The sequence below is a fragment of the Psilocybe cubensis genome, chromosome 11 (genome assembly GCF_017499595.1).
Source record: "Psilocybe cubensis strain MGC-MH-2018 chromosome 11, whole genome shotgun sequence".
NCBI classification, from domain to species: Eukaryota; Fungi; Basidiomycota; class Agaricomycetes; order Agaricales; family Agrocybaceae; genus Psilocybe; species Psilocybe cubensis.
The window spans coordinates 138,662-154,076 of NC_063009.1; the positions used below are offsets into that span (position 1 = coordinate 138,662).

Consider the following 15,415-nt stretch of genomic DNA (forward strand, 5'->3'; position numbering starts at 1 on the left):
ACCCTTCCCTGAGTTGGCAACGCGATGTAACACCTCACGACTGGACGTCTTGCACGTACATGAGATTGTGAACGGCCTTGTGAGCGCCACCGCTCGATTCCGCCACAGGGGCTTCCGAACTGTTAGCCGCAGCCTGATTTCCCAATAGATCCTGAAGCTCATACGGCATGCCAACCGGCACCTGCGTAGCAGCCGCAGCCGCAGCCTCAGTCTCCGTCTCTTGCCCTCCCAAAAAAAGATCAACACACGCATACGCTGCTTCCGTCGTATCCGCAATAGTCCAGCGCCCAAGGACAGTGTGCCTCCCCACAAGGCCCTGAACCGGAACCTTGTGCGTGACAACTTCGGGTGGCACAACGCCGTGTCCTGCCTCGTAATACAGCATTGTTTCGCCACTTGTGATTAGGAAGTACTCCCACGACCGTGTCCTATGTGGCGCGGTAAGCTTCCACGTAAAAGTGAGCGACTCTGTGCTTCTAGGTACAACTTCGAAATGATCAGCAAACAGAGACTCGTCGTTGAGCTCGGTGAAGCGATGGCCGCCCCCGTTGCAGAGGAAGGATCCCGCTGGCGCTTCGACGCTCTGCGGCTCCCATTGGACGATGCCACAGTTTTGTATTTCGCCCGCGTGGCAACGAGCTTGACGACTTGGAGGTGTAGTCACATAGCCATGGCCAGCGACGGGAAGGACAGAATACAATGTTATGAACGCCAAAAAGGTGAGTGTAACAGGGTTTAACATAGCGTTTGGGCTTTCTGGGTCAATATATGAACTTATCAATAGTTAGTTGGAATACAAGAGCGATGGCTTACTTAGATTTACAATGTAAAGGTCTGAGGATCCTAAGTAGTCAGACATCACTATCTGGCTTATATACCCTTCTTATCTAGTTCATAACGTACTTGCACCAATCTCTTTCGGCTTAAAATCGCGAAGAGAGTAGTAGCCGACAACAACAAAAAGATGTCCAACGTTAAACCATTACAATATGATACAATCGTTGCACAAAGAGGTCCGAATAGAACTTGTATTACGACTGATTCCCTGCAACACCTTCCGACGCCGCATGCTATCGATAATCAGGGTGTCCTCAGAATTTCTCCAAGGTAAACAACAGCCCTGAGTTATGTCGGTCCCAATTGTCCAACTTGAGGTACTAAAATTTGGTCTCCACTATGAGCACGTCCTTCATGCATTGAACATTCCATCTGAAAAAAATGTTGGATATCTACATCTAGATACTTATCAAATCTGTCATTCGCTTGTCATACAGTCTCCAATGCCTTTCTATTCGCGTTATCTTTACATACAATTAATATGATCAGGCGAACCTCCGAATTGTTTGCCTCACGCCGTCGTGCTGCAGGAATATTCCCCGCAACGTTTATGGCCTAGTAGTCTACTGGATCTAGAGACTCTGGGCATGTTAGAACAAAACATTCAGCGAAGTCAGTAATGTCATTAGTCCGTATGCCGAGATCCACGTTTCCATTATTCGTCTTTTCCAAAGTTTATAGATCAAAAGATCTGACACTCGTAGAACTGTGAATTTTATCAGAGGGACCTTGTGCCGAATAGAAAGACCGCTCTATCATTGAAAGTCTCATCCAGCAAGATTTCCGTATGACGAGTTCTGGCATTAAACCCAGATGGCATGTTGTCAATGATGTCATGGTACACTATGAATGTGCTTGCGTTTTGTTGCGATAGCTAGGGGATACCGACTGCCAGCCAAACCGAAAAGAACCACTAGACAACACTGGCTCACTGATGGTCATGCTCTTAAGCCTTTAAGACTCTTTTATTAACTGTACTCGAGAATGATTGACAGGCAGAAGCAGGAAGCATGGTGGGTTGACCATCCATGGCGACAGGTAGAAGATCAGCATGGGAACAACCCCTTTTGGCTTGTTTATCATAATCTTTCTGCTTCAGCATGAATCCCACCACCTAATTAAATACTCATATGTCAACTGCAGACGTCTGGTAAAGCCAAATTTGGTGCCGACAATGCATGGCGAAGACAGGTGATTGGTTGCACAGAGATCACGGACATTTGCGCTTGACCGGCTCGGCTGATGTCGGCAGGATATTTGTGCATGCTTTGTTAGTGGCGATCCTTCGGCAAACAACGGACAACCTGGCCAGAGGGAAGGTTGATGTGTTCTACTGAAAATTTGTTATTTCTTGGCCGTTTCTATGATCATGATCATAAATACGTATAATGGGCCACCCGTGTTGAGCAGCAATGTGCGATCGGGCGCAGACAGTGGAGTAACGAGCTGCAAATTGGCCCTTGGGGCCCCAGTTGGCCCCGGCGTTTTGACAACAGCCATTGATGATTGAAACGGGCCACATAACGCTAGGTGTTCCATAACGTTCTAATTTTTGAGCGAAGCCTGATTTCATAAATTCATGGCACAGCACAGAAACATATAAATACACCACCCAAATATCTCTTACACCAGTCAACCCAAAATTTAGCACAACCCAGTCGAGCCTTCAAGAACGCACCTCATCACATATACATCCAGCATGGCTCCAGAGCGCTACACAAATAACACTCCAACAATGCCGCACACAACCTGCGCATCTTTCCAGAAGGTTTACCTAGCCCTCCGCCCATCCTAACCCGGCCGTCACGGATATCTCTCCCTAGTCAAGGTGGTGGCAAACCGAAATCATAGGCTGTTCGCACACGGCCAGGCCCTCCCCTCTTGGAGCGCCTACTTAATGCTGCATCAATGCACGAACACCCGTGACGTGTGCCGACGTAGTCAGAAATGGAGGAAGAAGATGATGGGGCCGATATCCTTAAGATAGTCCCATTGCCCAATACTAAAGGGCTTGTGAGCGCTTGCAGAGAAGCAAGAGAATAGGCGTATAGTCAATGGTCGAGCCGCGATTCCCACCCGAACAGACCTTACCCTTGACAATAGCCAATTTAATTCTATGTATTGTAGATTGAAATCCATTCCCTGAACCTCTATAACCCATTAGTAGTATCTAAAACTGACACAGATTGTGTTGGATTGAAGTGTCGTTGAAGTGCCACATCTTAAGTATTCAGAATTCATTTATGATTGAGATCAACAGCACTTACAGACACGGCTTTATAAAGCATGTGGCGGACGGTGAGACTCATACAAAAATGGAGATGGTATGGCAATCGCCCAGCACACGCTTGAAGACAAGTGACAGACAGAGAACTGCAAAGAAAGCCGTACACCCGTGACGTGTGTTTCTACTATGCGTAAAGCAGGGACAAAGAAACCTAATCTCGACTTCGCAAGTTGCGCCGAACACACACACCGTCGTCGTTTGTGATATGCGTTTTATAATGCAGGGGGGAGGGGAATCGACTCGAGAGTGAGATTCTCTTTTTTAAGCACTGGGCGAGTGAGATTGGGAGGTTTTTGACGGCGACGGGAGCATGTAGACTCTGACTTTCCACTGCACTACACCGCACTGACGCTTTACACTTTACGAAATCCACAGGTGATCGAGCGGCACACAGTATGCCGGGAGTCGGTGAATGACTTTGGTGTAGCTGCCGCCGCATCGATGGTTTCGCGTGCGCCCGCGACCAGTGCAGTGCAGTGCTGAGTAGGAAAGCGATAATACCGGGTGCGTGCGATGGATGAGGACGGGGAGAGGGTGGTCGTGGTCGTGGCTTGTGTGATTCCATGCTAGAACGGGGAAGGGCATGTAAGGCACTCACCGAACTCGGAATCTGAGTCCATGTCCCCTCCACAAAGTCATACTGCTTTGCAACCCACCAGTCCCCTGCATTTGTCGAGTCCATAGTTTGACCCCTCCCTTCGAACCATGGTATTTGAGTGACTGGAGCAGAGTTGAGCGGAGATGGCAGTGGAAAAAAGCAGCGCGCTGGTTGTTTGTCCTTGCTGCTGTCAAGGATATTCAAACTCCCCGTTGACTCCTGGCGTGCACGCACGGCGACAGTTTACGACGACGATATGCGTCTCGATATCCCCTCTGAACTTTATTTTCCGGGTAGTCGTCGACATGAACACCGACCAATAAGATAACTGGCTCTTGGGCAGAACGTGACATGATCAACTTGCATTGTTCAACGTCATAGTACGAGTACCACATCAACGGTATACCTGTTCTTTGATACTTGTCCGCCCGCTGAGAAGCAATAGGCGCGCGCCAAGTGTATAGGGCACATGGTGTAGTTGGTTATCACGCTCGCTTAGCATCAATTGGATGACTTTGCGAGAGGTGTTGGGTTCAATTCCCAATGCGTCCATTTTACATTCATTTTGAATGGTATATTCTCATGTTCTCATTCGGAAAGAATTTTTTTTGACCTTTGATTCAGAACCTCAAATTTTGCTTGTTGTCACACTTGTAAATTGTATGAACTATTTGCTCTTCTCCGTTGTATTGACCTCCCGATCAGCAGCCACGTGGAATATCAGTTTACTGGGCTTATGGTGTAGTTGGTTATCACGTTCGCTTTGCATTGATGGATTGCGAAAGGTGTCGGGTTCAATTCCCGATGAGTCCATCCCTTGCGAAGAAAGCACTGTATATTGAAATGAGTATTTTTTTGCCCAATGTTTTGATCTCATCTCTCTTGTGTCCAATGTGCGGCGTCGATTGAGAGTTGACGCACGCTGGCTGTTCGCAGGTCATTTGATATATGTGTGTAAATAATAGTTGGCAGTTACATTTTGTTTCTCGTTTTCTAAGGGTTTGTTCCTAGTGTTGAATTCGAGCAGGAAATGATGCGTTTGACAAATGTAGAGCGTGGTTTGTTCATTCGACACGAAGACGAGACAAAACGCAGGATCAGAATCGAGGTGGCGCGTTTTTCATACCAGCATGTAATGATTTCATCGCCAGCGCTATGAGCTCGGATGGAAGAACGGATGACTGCAATTCTAACAAGAACCGACGATGACTCATGGACGCACTCTCTCCCCTTACAAAACAGTGATCTTTGTCAATCCCACCATACAACCATCCAACCTCCCGGGCCAATGCCCACACCCACAAACACACGCAACATCAAACTCGAAAACAAGATCGACACGGAGGCCAAAGGAGGAAAGACAAGAGTGCGCGACTCTGCTTACGCACAATAGACATGTATCAGGGAGGCAAGGTCACAACAGACGGAAGGGAGGAGGTACTAGGAAGCGTGGAGTAGAGGTTAGTTCCCGTGTCATGCGCTGTCGTGAAGTGGTAGATAACGAGGGTGGGGAAAGCGAATCACTACACTGAGACGTCTGCCTCTCATTTTCCATAATTCCGCAACCCATACTCATCAACACCTCTCATCCCCCGACCGTGCTCACGCAAGTGTATCTGCAGTGATTAAAGCCATAGTTATTGTTCTGGAAGACTGTGGTTCTGTGCCGGAGAGTCATGTAGCCGGTGAAGGTATAGTGTGAGAAGTGTTAGGATATCAATAATTATACCATATGGTGCACAAACAATAAGGAGCTTTTATTCCTGTCAAAAGATGTTCTCGCGAGCATTATGATAATCAGATAAAAATGTCAAACGTTACGGATAAAGACAACCAATCTGCTCTGAATAATCTGCTCTTCATCCCAGATGCTCAACACAACACGTACGACGCTTGTTCCTGCGGAAATCCATCCATACAAGTCGCTTGCAGTACCGCTATACTGCAAGTTGTTATCTGTCTATTGCTACTCTCCTGCACTGATAGGTACGTAATCCACGAGATTGCTCAGCTCACCAGACTGCTAAAACATATTGATGCTTGCATACAGGATGCAAGGCAGCATTCTAGGCCTCTGTGTCCCTGAAGCGAGTGTCAGGGACCTATTTAAAGGTACGTTTTCACACCGACATTCTTTCTGTGTTTTAGAAAAGGTCAGCTGATTCTACTCATATGATACTCATAAAAGGATGCAAGAGAAGACCACGTAGGCTATGCGGTGTGCGAGGATATTACCAGAGAGCAAACTATCAATATTCTTCGCTTCTGATAGCATCATAGGCTTACCTAGCACTGGCCACCAATATGCCATTTGCTCTCAAGAGACCTCTATCTTCCTATTGAAACAGTATTTGACAAGTTGTATTCCTATTGTTTTCCAGGTGTAAACAGTAATAAATGAATTAGATTATGTTTTCTGTCCAATGCTGACACCATGACTATGAGCAATACTATTCAACAAGTTGGATGCAGGACTCGTACCTACTATTGACTCTTAACCACCTTAATGTTCCCATTGTGCCAGCATTTGCCGAGTTGTCTTCCTATCCTTCTCTAAATTTGGCCAATGTAAACAGAAAGCCATGGAACAAATTATTTTCCAATTAGGTTATTATAATTGTACTGCACTGCACACTCTGCCATGATTTCTGGCCTTTATTTCGAGCCTTCGTCTCTAGAACGGCCGGGGGGCTAGACGCCATTGCCTCACACACATGCGCACGCGAACCCTACAACGGCGTTATGGGCCTCGCCATCTCTTGACCTCTAGTTTATGGAGCTATTGAAATGTTTCTTCCGTGATTACCATGTAATCCCCAAAAGACATCCATCAATGCGCATTTTTAAATAGGAGCAGCACAGTGACAATATTAATCCGGTCGACCACTCAAGTTCCAGCTTATTTTCATCTCACCATGGAGCCCAGCGCCACTTACACACCACAACAATGAGTACGGCCATTCGGTCTGCCATATCAAAGTAGGCATCATAATACTATGAAGAGAGGGTAGCAGGTGTGGTACAAACCGAGTCCGCCTCATCAACTGCCCAAAACAAGACGCACATACGTCGTATATGCGGGATATCAAATGTCATGTCCAGCCAGAGGAAACATACGCCGAGAAGAGAACAGGTGCATGGGTTGGACTACCCTTTCCATTGCACTGGACACAGCTCAAAGTGAGGCGCGGCAGACTCAGGGCATACAGTACACTGCGAATCATACAAGTGAATTCAGTGTCGTTGCCGCTGCGTCAATGTTATACATTCGCGAGCGCCCAGTGGGGGGGAAAAGGTAGCGAGGGAAGAGGAGAGGTTTCGATAGACCACTGTACACATCAAATACAAATCACTCACCGAGAAGTTCCTCCTCCTCCTCCTCCACGATTCCTCAACCCATGTTTCTCAACAAACCTCGTCCCCTGGACCGACCACATTCACTCGATTCCACATGTGCGATCCATTCAGAAAGGCAATGTTGTAGCACCTCTTACCCTTGACCAGTCGTCTTAAAGTATCTGGGGGCGGTAGATATCGTTGGATGGGAATCGATTTGATGACGGCGCAAGACAGGTCACAAGTGGCGCTTTGTTTGTTGTTGCTGTTGTCCAAAGTTATTGAAACTCCGCTATGCTGTGCAGTGTCCAGACCGCACGTGCACGCGCCCCACAACGACGATACGCCCCCTTGCTACCTCATGTACTCTTCTACGAGAACGTATCGTACGCCATAGCATTACATATGCGAGGGAAATTCGGGATGCGACATGGGGTGACTTTGCAGGAGCGCGGAGGAGTCAGGTCGAACGGTGAGTCCATACAATCCATCATTCGTTGCGAAAATGAATTGGTCAGCAGCTTTTGAACTATGAAATCCGCCTGTCGTGTCGTCGCTCATCCTGAGCATCACCCAACGAGCGGAAGAGTGCTTCCTTAACATACTGCACCTCATGCAATAACCGCCCGCACGCCAACGCTACTACAAACTCCAAGAGGGGTTTTTCATATCGCAGGTACTCCCTATACTATTATCACTTCTACAACTGGTGCCAGTTTCAGCCAGTTTGTAGAGCATTCCATGCGATGAGAATCAAAATATCCTATTCTACGATACTTACCGATCATGCCCGACTCCTTATCTCCGTCAGACAATTTGGCAACAATAATACTACCCTCTACCTCGTCCTTGTCCATGTATATGGGAATTGCATATACATCATGCACGTCTTGGTCGTCTTTGCTGTCGATATAACCAGTTCCGATAATTTTTTGATTGGAGTCATCGGTGTTTGATTGAGTCGTCCTCTTATGATAAATGAACTTCGAGCTTCGAATATTCCACCTACACTCTTCTAGGCGTGCGCGTAGCAAAAGTGTACCTTCCTTGGTTTCTCCAAATGGATGTTCAGGGTATCTAAGCAGCACAGTGCAGCTAATGACTTCTGCTAGTGTCTCCGTCGCATGTAACTCTCTGTCAAAAAGCTTTCCAGGAACAATAGCTCCTTCCACCGATGCCCATGACCACGAAGGCGCCCTGTAAATCTTTGGGCGCGCCATGTCCATGTCAGCAAACTTAAACCAAAGCAAGTCTGACAACAGTGTATTCCTCCACAGTCCCGCAAGATAATCGCCGCCCAACACCGTCTGGAACACCTGTGCGATGCCCGCAAACGCAACAAACGTGTCCTCTGCATTGGTAATTGAACGCCTTGTGTATTCCCTCAAAACCGCGTTCCAAGCACGTCGCACGGAAACCCATTCCTGAGAGCCCCGGACAGGCATTCCAGATGTTTTTACAAAGTCGCTAAAGAAGAAATTTTGTGGCAGTAGGTCTTCGCGGTCAGGATGGCTATTGTAGGATCCGCCGACGTTCTGCGCTCCGCCGGTGATACAGTGGAACTGCACGGTATGATACGTAAACACCAGGGAGCGCGGAGACATGGCATATTCCTGCAGACACCATGCCCGCTCATTCACAGGTTCCATGGCAGGGAAGTAGTCCGACCACTTGTCAAAACTGTCGTCTAACTCGGTGTAGAAAGCGATTGGTGACATTTTAACCTTTCCTATAACTGGAGGAAGTGCGGTGCCTCCCTGATTGGGGAAACAGGGAAAGGGAAACTCTGTGTCCCGCGGGAACTGCGACGGAGGAACAGGTGGTCGGGGACCCAGAAATCCTGCGCCATCACGTGGAGAGCATGCAGCGACGATTGTTAGATAAGAGTGGCGATATATGTGGCCCATGCGCGTAATCTCGACAAGTTTATCCTCCTCCGAGTCTTGGATGATGCATATCGAGTCTACCCAGAGGTATTGAATGCCTAGAAGTCTTGTTATGTGGATGGCGTCCAGAATAGTCTTGGGAAGATGTGCAGAGTCTATTTTTTTAGTATATGCTCCAAAATTTTCCTTGGTGGTTCTGTGTGGTTGAGGTTCACCCCACACGTAGCTCAATGTGCAGTAAGACCCCTGCATCCCGCTTGTCTTAACGAGTTTAAGGTGTTTAGGATTGCTGCAGTCTATCAAACGTGTGGGCAAGAGAGGATAGGGTTTAGAAATTGGAGGGCAATGTTCATGGGAGACGATACACTCTTCAAGTTGCTTTCGGCAAAGAGATATGGACTGAGGAGATCCCACATCAACTATACGGCTCCGAGCCGTGATATGTTCTGCTGCAGGATTATCTGACCCAATTCGTTGAGCATGAGTGATGAATAAAAAACAACTCGAAATCTAGTTACCTGCATCGGCATACAGATATCCATCAAAGCTCTCGATGTTGTTGATATATATACTCAAAGCTTGTGTGTACTTTGGTGCTCCCAGGTATCCTGATTGCGCGCGGATACCCATGATTATGTGAACTGGACCGCTCCCAGCTCTGCGAGTATCTTCTTGTATAAGACCGAGCATAAATTTACACCATTGACACTCGGAAATAGCCCCGGATTTGATATCCTCCAGTGTGGAGGTGTACGTGAGCCCACCTCGAGGCCATTCATTGGTTCCTGTACGAAGTAGCGGCTTGGAAAGCAGGCCAAACTGCATAGAGAATACTGTGTCCCAACATGTTTGACATACCGACGACGGTCGCTCAACAGTGTGCGTTTGGGAAGCCTTCTGTAAATGTACCATACAATGGGGAACGAGTGAGGAAAGAATGCTGCCCACAGCGGACGTCGTTGTAGCCTATTGAAAACCCCACACCATGGCTAGTTACAGTATTCTAAACAAAATGTCAGATATCGTTTGGTAAATTCCGTATTCATCGGAGCTGCCACAAAGTGTTCGTTGGGCTACATAGGCCAAAATAGACTTGGGAGGCCGGTCAAAAGTCAGAAAAATGTAAAGCCATCACCAAGACTGTATATGTTGCATTATATTGAATGGATAACACTTTGATAGTGCTATTGAGTAACTATAGATAGCACCTCTACCGAGCTTGTATGCAATATTGGTACCACCCTCTCGATAAAAATTTTACCAACGGCCACTTTAATATGAGTGTCACATACCAGACTTTGAACGAGTACAACATCAGGTTCATATTGTTAAGGCCTTAATTTCTACCGTATAATTCTCTTACCATTTTTACCCTATATTTTTTCCTGAGAAATTCAAGCATGCCCATTTCCTTGAGAGCTTCTGTGTTGAAGTTAAAGTTCCCACAGGGTCCGTGCGTCAAGCTCTGTGAAGTCAGGTGACCCACCATGCACAGAGGCGCGTCAACGAAAAGGAGTCAATTGGGCGTCAGAATGAGTAGTTCGCACGAGGAAATGAGGCTGAGCTTGTGAAGAATTTCGGTTGAACCTATCCCCATGAGTCATCATGTTAATTGTACCTATCAATAACACCATTTTGTTTTAGACTCTATAATTTCTCTATGATCTAAAATAATAAAGAAGCATTTTTATTAGCGCCTCGACGCTCAGAACATACCGATATCAGTTCAATCAGTGATTATATCGATTATTTGATTATGTTCATTGGCTTGAGTCAAATGACATCGTCAAGATCCGCGGGGAATGGAAGTTTATACTCAAGTTCCGTGAGAGCTCACCCGTATGCTTCCTCCCACCTTTTTCTTCATTTGCAGTTCATTAAATCAGGGATAGTGGGAGATTTACATGAGATCTGTATTATCTACACACCTTGGTTATACAAATCTGTCTAAAAGGACCCTTGAACATGAGAACAGGGTGGGTTAGCAGTACTTCTTCTAGAAGATCATTCGACCAGCGGGGTACGTGGTGGGCAGTCCCTGAAATCCTGAGTCCTAAGAACCAAAAAATCATACTCTCTCCGTGTTTCAGAGTCTGGGTATATATATCCCGATAATGACATATCACCACTTAGTTCCCCCATTCGCATAAGGAACTTGGGTTTACTCCTACATATTTTAACTCTCGTCAACGCTCTGACTGCCTATCTGCACCTCCCATATTCGTGTCCCAGCACCCAGCATGCCAACAGTACGTTTCTGTATCTAATCCAAATACACTGTTACGCTCCCATCATCACATTACACAACTTGACTAACTCTCTCTCTCTCGCATCCCATTGACTAGCACATCCCCATCGACAGCTATACCAATGCTCCCTATGAGGTTGTCCCCAAAGCAACCATCCACCCCAGCGTCGAGCTGCACGACCATGCACACGACACCACGCACTACCTCCTGCCAACCGTGTTCTCCGTCGAGAAGGGGACAGAATTTGTCGTTCGCTATCCTGGGCCTGGGGTGTTCTATTTCACGGACGGTACGTATAGGCTGTCGACTTTCTATTATCATATTTTATTAGTACCTTACGTGATCCACAATGACTGACACCCTCTTTCCTCATTCACTCTGTGAAACAGGTGAAATGAAGTATGAAGATGTGCAAAATCCGCGATTTCACAATACGGTCAAGGCCGGATCTGTCCTTCATGTCGATGAAGGCTCAGTTCTCCGCTGGCACTGCAACACCGATGCCGGTTGTAAAGGTATGATGACCGCTGGAACACTTAAATTTTTTGTGTTCTTCGTCTTCGAATGAATGTTCTGATATACAATTTACAGGATTTCTTGCGTTCTATGTCCCTGTTTCGGTGAAAAGTACAGAGGAGTTTCTGGTGACTGAGTAATTGCTAGAGTCAACAGCTGTATCGCAAGTTCAACATTAATTAGATTTTGTTGTAACTCGGCTGTATAAAAAATTTCATATGATACATATAATATGACTGAACACACGAGACAAAGAATTTATAAATCGGAAAAACAAAGAAATGGGATCAAGAGAGATAAATTGTGCTTGCCATTAATGTCAATTGAGTTATCCCACTAAATACCAAGACGACGAATATGCTACAAGCACATCACCATATGCCTCCTTGCACATCGGAAAGGCGTCCATAAAATATGGACACCATGCCTCGTCCCAGCTCGGTCCACGGTCGCTCCAATTCTCTCCACCCAACGATACATGGCGTATAACTAAGAGTTTGACTCTGATTCTTTTAAGACGGCAAAACCCCGCGAGTGAAAACAGGTACCTATCCCACTCTGAAATCTCACGTCTTTCTTCAACCGCCGCTTTTAGATCGTCCGCCGGTGGTGGGAAAGGTGCGCGCAGATAGCTGTGTATGGTTATATTCAAAGTGACCGTCTCAAGAAGTGGTGGTGCCTTTTCTCCAAGGAACGTGACAGGCGACACCTGTGGGTTCTTGTTGTCTATCGTCCTATGATACGTGATATTAAGCTCCTTGAGAAAGTGCAGCAGCCTGAACTCAATAGCAGGCTTCTCGGATGCTTCACCTAGTATCCAAGATGTAATGATCATTTGACCCGAGTATCTGTTACAGAAATGGCAACGTACTTGGGAAGAGTCGGTTTGCGTCATGAAGGATCAAGGTCTCCAAAACTTTTGTGCTGTTTACCACACTTACAGCGAGGGCGGGAGATGATACACATATGGTGAATTTCTTCAGGTATGAGAACGTATCTGGTGCTAGTAGATTCTGCCCACATATAGCAATCGTCAGGTCTTCGAATGTAATCTTGTTCACAGACCCTCCTGTGATTGACAGTGACTTCAAAGAAACTGAATGACATTTTTTGATTGGGTCGTTTCTATCAGGTATAATTGACCTATTGAGGTTAAAATCTTCAACATTTGATCCAAGGATTATACCAATAGGTACGTAAAATGAGTCTTCGAGATGTAGGGAGTTGATATAGGACGTTTCGATCATCGACCTAATTGAACGCTCCAAGGGTTTTCCATTGGACCATGTGCTCGAGGTCAGCACCAGTCTGCGAACAGGAGTATTCAGCAATACCGGTTCCCGAAATAAATGGTCGAAAATCGTAGTAAGTGATTGTGTGACTATTGAAGACCTATAATCCCCCTGATAGGGCGACAATCTGATAGAAAGCGACGCAATAAAGGTGTCGACCCCGGGAAGTGTCGGTACGCGTGTAGAGCCAGCGATAAGATCTGCTAGTTCCTGTATGCGATGCACATCGCCTTTCCCGAGAGCAGTCGGTTGTTGCTGAAAAATTACTGTGGAAAAGGTTTCCCTGTGTGCAACACTCCGATAGCGATGCGATTGAAGTGCGATAGATGATGCCCCTAAGGGATGCGACTGCAAAATCTGAGCTGCATTGTGCATGATTTGGTCGACTATCTCCATAGGGAGGATAATCATGATGCTAATGAGTAGTTATAGCCAAGATGAAAGCAAGAATACGCCCGTTTTATAGCCCATGATTATAACGAGGCGGTGTTTGATTACCAATCACAGAAAGCTTTTCATCACTGGAAAATGTCAGTGCAATGTCAGTGCGGTCAGTGCATGCCAGGCATGCCACAGTAATGTCAGTGCAGACTGAAGTGATTTCAGTGCAATGTCAGTGCATGTTTCCAATAATATATAAGTTGGTCAAGGTGTGTAAGTACATGCCTGTGCGTGCAGGGTTATGTTATTGCATTGGTTAGTTCATCGTGACTATGGCTGCCCAAGTGGGGAAATATTCCCCGTAAACTTATTTACGTATTTTTCTTACTGCGTGATTTTGTAAAAAAAAAAGTTGGAGCGCGGAAACATTTTTTGAGTGCGCAGATTGTTTTCTAGCTTAGCCGTAAATATATTTGACTGCGCGGAAACATATTTTGGGCATATTTTGCTAGCGCACATAAATTTCTACTGCCCTTAATTATACTTAATGCATAAACACTGTGCGCGTAGATACATTTTGTGCCGCAAACAAATCTTTCGAGGCGCGGAAAACATTGTTCAATTGCACTACTTCTAGCCTAAAGTGACCAGCCGTTATGCCGAGATTATGTAAAATGATCTAAAATGGCACCTCGGCACACCGAAACGAATTCAAGCTCCACCTTTCGGATTTTTGAAGAAAGTGATATCAAGGATTCTGTAATGCAATTCTAACCCACATTCATTTAATTACAAATTGATTACTATATAATCTACACTCTTTTGAAATATATTAATGTTGCTTTAATCAAGGAATGTGAGATAATCGCCTTGAAATCGCCTGTGTCGCTTTCTTGCACAGACACTGATGCGCAATTATGATGGCAGTTGCTAATATTTTACTTTGTACACAATGGTTGTGGGCAATATTTTGACTTATTCTCGTGGATTTCCATGTAATACATATTTCAACATGCTTTTCCAATGTTACTTTCCCATTTTCGACTCTACCAATGCACAAATGCGCTCAAGAATACACTGATTGATGCCTTTCCCACGATTGATGGGGTTTTTTTCACACAATGCTTGAGATGTCTGAAATGGCGCACAAGCTGCGCTGCTAATGGGGAGACCCCAAATCTACCTGATATGTTCTAATACTACATATGAAGTACTACACAAATTGTTATATCGTCCTACGAGGCAGTAATAGATAGAATAGCGATGTATTTTGTCACCGCTGGCGCTCATACATATTTTCAAAGAAAATAGGACCCAGTAATTATGTTTCCTACATTTTTTTGACGTATTTTATTGGAATATAGGCTTCGGGCTTCCCTAATTGGGTAACCCCGGACTCTATATACGAGAAAAATACGTCAAAAAATAACAGGAAACATAATTACCGATACATATTTTTCTATCAAATATGTATCAGTGCCAGCAGTGTGTGTAGGTTTATCGGAACTTGAACTCGTTTAAGGTGTGCCGAGGTGCCATTTTAGATCATTTTACATAATCTCGGCATAACGGCTGGTCACTTTAGGCAAGAATCAATGGTTGTGAACAATGTTTTCCGCGCATTGAAAGGTTTGTTCAGCGCACAAAATGTACTTACGCGCATATAATTTACACGAAAAATATAATTTGGAGCAGAAATAGTGCACTCAAGCTTGCAAATTATGCGAAAAATATGTTTCCGCGCAGTCAATTTTATTTACGGACTCGTCAAATTTACCTTGAAATCAATCTGGGCACCAAACAAATGTTTCCGCGCGCAAATTTTGTTTTATACTTGACGCACTTGTCAAAAATAAGGAAATTATATTTACGGGGAATATTTCCCCACTTGGGCAGCCATACGTGACAGTGTGGTGGCAAAATTTGTGCTTGTCAAATTGGGGCGTGAGAAATTTAACTTAGGGGGGAGGATTAAAGCATACGGTCTCGGAGTTTCTGGGTCAGACATGGCTAAATAACATGTCAGTGCAAAG

At 45.5% G+C, this 15,415-nt stretch overlaps 4 protein-coding genes and 2 non-coding genes across 6 annotated transcripts; 3 read left to right on the plus strand and 3 right to left on the minus strand.

The window, feature by feature from the left end:
- Positions 1-34: 34 nt before the first annotated feature.
- Positions 35-742, minus strand: JR316_0011216 (Lytic chitin monooxygenase; the record flags this gene model as incomplete). The annotated part of the gene is made up of 1 exon (XM_047896875.1): positions 35-742. The coding sequence occupies one exon, from the start codon at positions 740-742 to the stop codon at positions 35-37; it is 708 nt and encodes a 235-aa protein (XP_047743284.1).
- Positions 743-4,185: 3,443 nt separating this feature from the next.
- Positions 4,186-4,274, plus strand: JR316_0011217. Its single transcript has one exon. It is a non-coding gene; the product is annotated as a tRNA-Ala (tRNA).
- Positions 4,275-4,452: 178 nt separating this feature from the next.
- Positions 4,453-4,535, plus strand: JR316_0011218. The gene has a single exon. It is a non-coding gene; the product is annotated as a tRNA-Ala (tRNA).
- A 3,206-nt stretch (positions 4,536-7,741) lies between these two features.
- JR316_0011219 (uncharacterized protein) lies at positions 7,742-9,856 on the minus strand (the record flags this gene model as incomplete). Its single annotated transcript, XM_047896876.1, has 2 exons — positions 7,742-9,405; positions 9,463-9,856. The coding sequence occupies 2 exons, from the start codon at positions 9,854-9,856 to the stop codon at positions 7,742-7,744; spliced, it is 2,058 nt and encodes a 685-aa protein (XP_047743285.1).
- A 1,328-nt stretch (positions 9,857-11,184) lies between these two features.
- On the plus strand, positions 11,185-11,849 carry JR316_0011220 (uncharacterized protein; the record flags this gene model as incomplete). The annotated part of the gene is made up of 4 exons (XM_047896877.1): positions 11,185-11,193; positions 11,290-11,482; positions 11,583-11,708; positions 11,785-11,849. The coding sequence occupies 4 exons, from the start codon at positions 11,185-11,187 to the stop codon at positions 11,847-11,849; spliced, it is 393 nt and encodes a 130-aa protein (XP_047743286.1).
- A 188-nt stretch (positions 11,850-12,037) lies between these two features.
- JR316_0011221 (uncharacterized protein) lies at positions 12,038-13,412 on the minus strand (the record flags this gene model as incomplete). Its single annotated transcript, XM_047896878.1, has 2 exons — positions 12,038-12,519; positions 12,581-13,412. 2 exons carry the CDS (start codon positions 13,410-13,412, stop codon positions 12,038-12,040), a joined length of 1,314 nt encoding a protein of 437 aa, XP_047743287.1.
- Positions 13,413-15,415: the final 2,003 nt, after the last annotated feature.